The following is a 6487-nucleotide window of genomic DNA, read 5'->3' on the forward strand; positions in this document are numbered from 1 at the left end:
TTCTGACGTTCTTCTGTTTTTGATTGTTTGTCATCTGTTTCCTCCCTCACTGTGTTCCAGCATGTGGCTGAACCTTTCTGTACAGTTTAAGTATCTTTAGGATATAATGCTGGTCCAATGTGTCGTGCTTACACGCTCATCAGTCATGAGACTAACTGTTCAGTTGGTTCGAGGCTAGTTGGACTGTGTGTCATTTAATGGTACTACACTAAATGTGAGCTTAAGTATATTGTCCAACGGAAGGGACTTGGGAACAAGCGTGCCAGTGTATACACGTATTTCTGAATACTCTGTCCACGCTTTCCCATAATCAGTGCAACCAACAACTGTGGAACAGGCTTATTCATGACAAGATTGGCAGCAAATTTCCTGCACAGTGTTCCAGTGAATGCTAGTCTGTGAGAGTCTGTGCATGTGTACAAGACCTCATGATTAGTATTATATTTCAGCATCCTGTTACACTCACACAATATATATGGATAAATACCGTCTTAAGTGCAACAAATTTTATTGTAGTTTTTACTTCTTTTCCTCCTCCACACTACATGTTTCGGCCCTAAATGGCCATCATCAGGTGTGTATCACTCACGTAGCTGTTACACTGCTTTTTAAAATTTAAAATTACCAGTCTTTCTAATTGTATAAAATCTTTGTTAATCTACACGCGTCGATTTGATTTTTAAATTAGCACTTTTTAAAACTTAATTCAAGTTAAAATGTCTATAAGATCTCTGTTCTTTCGAAAAAGAAAGAACAGAGATCTTATAGACATTTTAACTTGAATTAAGTTTTAAAAAGTGCTAATTTAAAAATCAAATCGACGCGTGTAGATTAACAAAGATTTTATACAATTAGAAAGACTGGTAATTTTAAATTTTAAAAAGCAGTGTAACAGCTACGTGAGTGATACACACCTGATGATGGCCATTTAGGGCCGAAACATGTAGTGTGGAGGAGGAAAAGAAGTAAAAACTACAATAAAATTTGTTGCACTTAAGACGGTATTTATCCATATATACTCATGATTAGTAATAAACTGAAAGAATTTCAGGAGAAGGAATTGTACAGCAGTTAGGAAAGGTGGCATTAGTGAACGTTGTATAAGAGACTGGAGGAAGCTGTAGAAAGCACTAGCAGCCGGAGGGCTTTATCTGTAAATATATTTTTATTTTAATATCACATAGCTTTATGTTTCATTTGAGGAAGTAGTATTGAATAGTGTGGCACTGTAACATAGTTGAAACATTAATTTGCTTCATGTTCATGTTTCAAGATGTCACATCCTGTAAAGTACATGGCAGTAGTGGAAATAAATGAAGGGTACCGGTTCCATTGCGCCATGTGTTGTGTGCAATTTTCAGAACATATATAGTGTATGCTTCATAAATACACATTCACTTTTCTGGTTATTTCTTGAAATATGACATGTGCTGCTTGTTTAAGGGTGCTGGATACTTGAGAAAATACTGTGTTACCCCAGAATCCACACAAAGTGTCTGTATAATATCAGTCAAGTCTGCTGTACTGGTTGAGAATCTCGTAAGATAATATGAGATTTGAGGTTCTCATGGTGGTAGGTATTAGTATATGGTCTCGTGCTGTGTGCATCTGGTAGAGCCTACTGCAGCCATCTTCAGAGCAGACTATGAGTATGAAGGGAATCCAGTCATATGTTTCAGGTTTGATGAGGCAGGAATGTTTGACGAGGAGAATGAGGCAGTGGAAGCCAAGTCAAGTATGGAGATGAGGCAGGAGCGTTTGTGGGCAAGGCTGGACGATCTAGAGGAACAGGCATTGGCAGGGAAACCTTGGCAACTGAAAGGCAAGGTCTCTGCTTCTGCTCGGCCGCAGAACTCGCTGCTAGAAGAAGTGGTGGAGTTTGACCTGACCACTAGACCAGGCAAGAATGTGGTGGAGGTTGACCTGACCACGAGACCAGGCGAGAATGTGGTGGGGTTTGACCAGACCATGAGGCCAGGGGAGAGTGTGGTGGAGTTTGACCTAACCACAGGACCAGGGGGAATGTGGTGGGGTTTGACCTGACCACAAGACCAGGCAAGAATGTGGTGGGGTTTGACTTGACGAGACCAGGGATGATTGTGGTGGGGTTTGACCTGACAAGACCATGCAAGAATGTGGTGGAGTTTGACCTGACGAGACCAGGTGAGATTGTGGTGGGGTTTGACCTGACCATGAGGCCAGGTGAGAATGTGGTGGGGTTTGACTTGACAATGAGACGAGGTGAGAATTTGGTGGGGTTTTACGTGACCAGAGGAAGAGGCATGAAATGCATTACCATCTGATTAGTTAGTTACATAATGTCACATTCAGAATATTTATTTTATTTGTGTGTTGCGAATTAGAAATGGTTGTAAGCTTTTAATTTGTGTCCATACTTTTAGATAATATAAATTTACGTTAGCACAAGTTATGCATAAACAGAGATCAAGAGGTTGTGTAACTCTGTAATATATGCTCATTTCACACCTGCAGATGGAAGCATTTGAAGGAAGGCAGGATTCTTATGTTTATCTTCTCCTTGTTCATAACAGCAGTATGGTACCCTTTTTGATGTTGAATTCAGTAGGTTCAAGTTAAAGTAAGTTGTGGTCACTGTACATTTTTTCTGCAGCCCCTGTGATCACAGAGCACACCACATTGCAGCTGGAGCACATTATCCAACAGCGAATGAAAGATCGTGCATGGGATGATGTTGAAAAGAAAGTGAAACCTGTGGAAACCCCTAACGAGTACAAGAAGAAGCTTGTTCTGGATCATGAAAACAGCAAACTCAGTCCTGCCTGGATTTATGAGCAGGTCACTGTTGCACACTGCACATCAGAGCTAGCAGTCAGCTTCTGGACATGCAGAGGCTGTTGTTCAGCTTTGCTGACATGACAGCCTTTGAAAACAATTCTGAGAGGTTCTGGCATTGGTACATTATACAGTTGCTGAGTCACTAGATATTTCCTCCAGTATGAAACACTGTAAGATTTTTTTTTATTCTGTGTCTTCAATATTTTAGACTTCTGTTGCACAAGTATTCCTTTCATACGCTGCTGAAAATAAACACTTCAAATTTTCTGTGTTTTTGGTTTCTTGTGGCAGTGAATATTATGTTCACAGTCTTCTTGGATTTGATGAAGCCCCCGAAGTCTGATCTTTCAAAGCTCTAAAATTTACCATGTATATGGCTGTTTTGTAATAGTCTGATGCGTTTGTATATGGTATTAACTTGTTGTCACTGGGCATGCTCAGAAGCTCCTGTTCATGATGTTACCAGGACTACATTAAGCAGCATGTGTTCTCAATGCTGGATGCACTATCTAATTTCTATTTCACACCTAAAGCAGTAAGTGCAGTGCCGAGTAAAACTTTATTTTAGCCTTAGCTTAACCTTCCAAGGTCTTCTCCTACCTGTCCAGCCCATAGCCTGAGTGAAAGTAGTATTAATTTCTGTGTACAGTACAAAGTTCTCTAAGTAATGATGAGAGGTTATACTTAGTTTTTGTGTTGCAGCCGGCCCCAGAAGTGAAGATTGTCAGCAACATACCAGCCATTAGCCTGGAAGAGGTTGCACCTGTGGCAACCAGTGATGCAGCCCTCCTAGTACCAGAAGAGATGCAAGGTAACCATGCAGTCATTGTCATTTTCTCTTAATGTTTCAGTTTTTGTGTAGGTTGTCTAAGACAAGTGTTGCTCAACTCGTGGGACTTTATGCTTGTTGGAGGGACTATGAGGTCTCAGAAATGAGAAATTCAATTGGTGATTAATGTGTGATACTAAAGTCCATGTAAATATAAAAATATACTTCATGGAAAAAGAGACTTTATGAGGATTTGACACTCTCATGGTGACTAAACATAGCTCAGATCTTTCCACACAATCGGCCATGTCAGCGTTTGGTTAAAATCAAGGTTTCAGAGTTATCCTCCACCTCTATCATCAGGGCTGATATGAATGACCAAGTGTTACTGATGTACTGATGTGCATATGTGCATGCACATGCACACTGTGACAGGACTTCTACCCTCATGCCCCACAATATGCCAGCAGGATGAGGCATGGATTTGACAGGCTTTTTATATGTATCAGTGACCACATTGACTCAGATGTTGGAGATGCATGAGATCTCTGAAATGTTGGTTTGTCACTCTTGAGCGCCTGAGAATATATTAGTATGAGAAAAGCTGTGTTTCTGCTACGTACAGTGGGGTTGTAGGATTTAGGGTGCAGAAGTGTGAAGGTCACTAGTCTAATATTTTCCAGAGTATGCATCTTCTGTCCTGAAGATTGAGGCAGCAGGTGCCCATCTACCAAACTGCATGGTATCACATGCAGAAGATACGATCAGTGGCTTGCAAACCTCAAATCTTACAAATGAACAAACAAAGAAGTAATCTTTTATAGTTGTTACATTGTTATTAAAAAGCCTGTGACATCTGCAGGAGCACCATATTTATTTGATGTTCTCTTATGACAGGTCGCCTGAAAGGTGATTTGATTGGCAAGGCTGAGCGTACGTCTTCTGATAAGAAGAGAGAACGTCAACACAAGGTCAGACAGAGGGCACGAGCAGTTGAGCAGTTGCGGCCAGGCCTGGGGAACAAGTACAGTAAGGCTCGTGCATTGCGAGACCTGGAGAAGGTCACAGAGAACAGCAACATCACACAGGTACAGTTGTCTGACATGACTGTTCCAATTCCTTGTAGAGTTTAGGAATTGTATTTATCACTGCTGATGACTAAGCCATTTGTTGGGCTGCACCGTAGCTCATGCAGGCTCAGGGTCTGGTCAGTTTGTGTGGATTTCTTACTAGACAAAGTTACACAGAGGCAGGGTTTCCTGTGCCAGTTTTTATTCCACCAGATGCTCCATTTTCTCATCTACCATCTTGGTTTGGCACAGCAGGAAGTTTAATACTTGAGTACCAGAAGACTTCATCTCACCCCACCCTAAGTAAGGGAATAAGAAGTGTTTCATTCCCTACTGCCAGCATGCAGTAGGCCATCATTATAATAGAGATTCAGAATTGTCATGGGTTTGACCATGTCCTCCTATATGGTTATATATGTTTTATGTTGTGCAGGTTGCTGTGAAATGGTTAGGTTACAATGAAATGCTGCTTCGCAACATCTGCTGTAGTTTGTAGGTACAGAGGGCGAAGTCTCTAGGCCACTATGAGCAGGCTGTATGTTTCTGGTTTCTCTAACCTTGGGAGTGTTTTCTTCAAACAGCAAAGTTTAATAAGCAGAACATTTACCTGCTCGATCTCAATCTGAAATCTGCCTTAGCCACTGCATAAATGCTGTTGTACTCTTCGCCAAGTATAATTAGAATGATTAAGTTGAGGATGAGATGGGCAGGACATGTTACATGAATGGGGAGAAGAGGAATATTGGTGGGAAGGCCAGAAGGAAAGAGACCACTAAGAAGACCAAGTTGTAGGTGGGTGGACAATATTAAAATGGATAACATGGGGTGATATTGACTGGATTGATTTGGCTCAGGATAGGGACCATGGAGGGCTCATGTGAAACTGGTAATGAACTTTCGGGTTCAATAAAATGCTGGGAAATTCTTGAATTGGCTACACAATTGGCAGCTTCTCAAGGAGGACTCAGCTCCATGAATGAGTGAACATAAATGCTGTTTCCATAATAACAGAAATCCCAAAAATAGGTATTGTCAGTTTCACATAAAAGCATGGGTATTGAAGGTTTTCCGCAGCACTGCCTGATAGCGAAATCTAGTGTACTTCCAAGCGCTGTTAATGTCTAGATGAGTTGTGGGACAGTGTAGCACTCGTCAAGGTGTTTTGTGGACAAGTTAGGAAGTGAAGGTGAGTACGAGAAGCTTTCTTGCTTTCTCTCTGAGATCCAGTATTGTGAATTACAGTGCATACACACACAGTTTAGGGCAGGAATTTCGGATGATTACTAAATGTGTAAAGTTCATGTTCTTGTATTGCCATGGTGCAGGTTGCTCAGAAGACTCATGCGAAGGCCATGCGGTCATCATCAGCATTCTTCAGCCGTCTGCAGGATGAAGTGAGGAGCCATATCAAAATGAAGACTGCAGGTAGCAGCCAGAGTCAACAGAAGGATGTTAGGTCTGCCATGAGAACGAAGTTGTGATGTGCATTTGCATCACACTGGCTCCTTTTGTAGCATCTCAGGACATACAGCAGGTCGATCATGCAGGCCGAGTATGTTGTTACTTCTGTATATAAATTAAATTGGTTGAGTGAACCATCTGTGGGCATCTGTCTTTACATCCCCACCCTTCCAGTGAACCTCAAGCTCTTCCTGCCTCTGTCCCCTTCCTTGCCAGTGGACCAGGAAAGGGAAGGAAACAGATTCAGCCCTGGCCTGCAATGTTCTGGTTTTGTTTTCTGTTGCATGGAATTCATGTATATTCTTATATGTATGGGTGACTACATGGGGTTTTGATTGGTAATTGGACTTATTGACCACTTACAATTAGC

General features: G+C 41.5%; 1 protein-coding gene across 1 annotated transcript; it reads left to right on the forward strand.

Moving 5' to 3' along the window:
• The first annotated feature begins 1771 nt into the window (after positions 1 to 1771).
• On the forward strand, positions 1772 to 6241 carry LOC111864406 (U3 small nucleolar ribonucleoprotein protein MPP10). The gene is made up of 5 exons (XM_023851632.2): positions 1772 to 1827; positions 2633 to 2817; positions 3520 to 3628; positions 4484 to 4674; positions 5982 to 6241. The coding sequence occupies exons 2-5, from the start codon at positions 2689 to 2691 to the stop codon at positions 6135 to 6137; spliced, it is 585 nt and encodes a 194-aa protein (XP_023707400.1). The 5' UTR covers positions 1772 to 1827; positions 2633 to 2688; the 3' UTR covers positions 6138 to 6241.
• The last annotated feature ends 246 nt before the right edge of the window (positions 6242 to 6487 follow it).

Source organism: Cryptotermes secundus, unplaced genomic scaffold (genome assembly GCF_002891405.2).
Source record: "Cryptotermes secundus unplaced genomic scaffold, Csec_1.0 scaffold490, whole genome shotgun sequence".
In the NCBI taxonomy this organism is placed as follows: Eukaryota; Metazoa; Arthropoda; class Insecta; order Blattodea; family Kalotermitidae; genus Cryptotermes; species Cryptotermes secundus.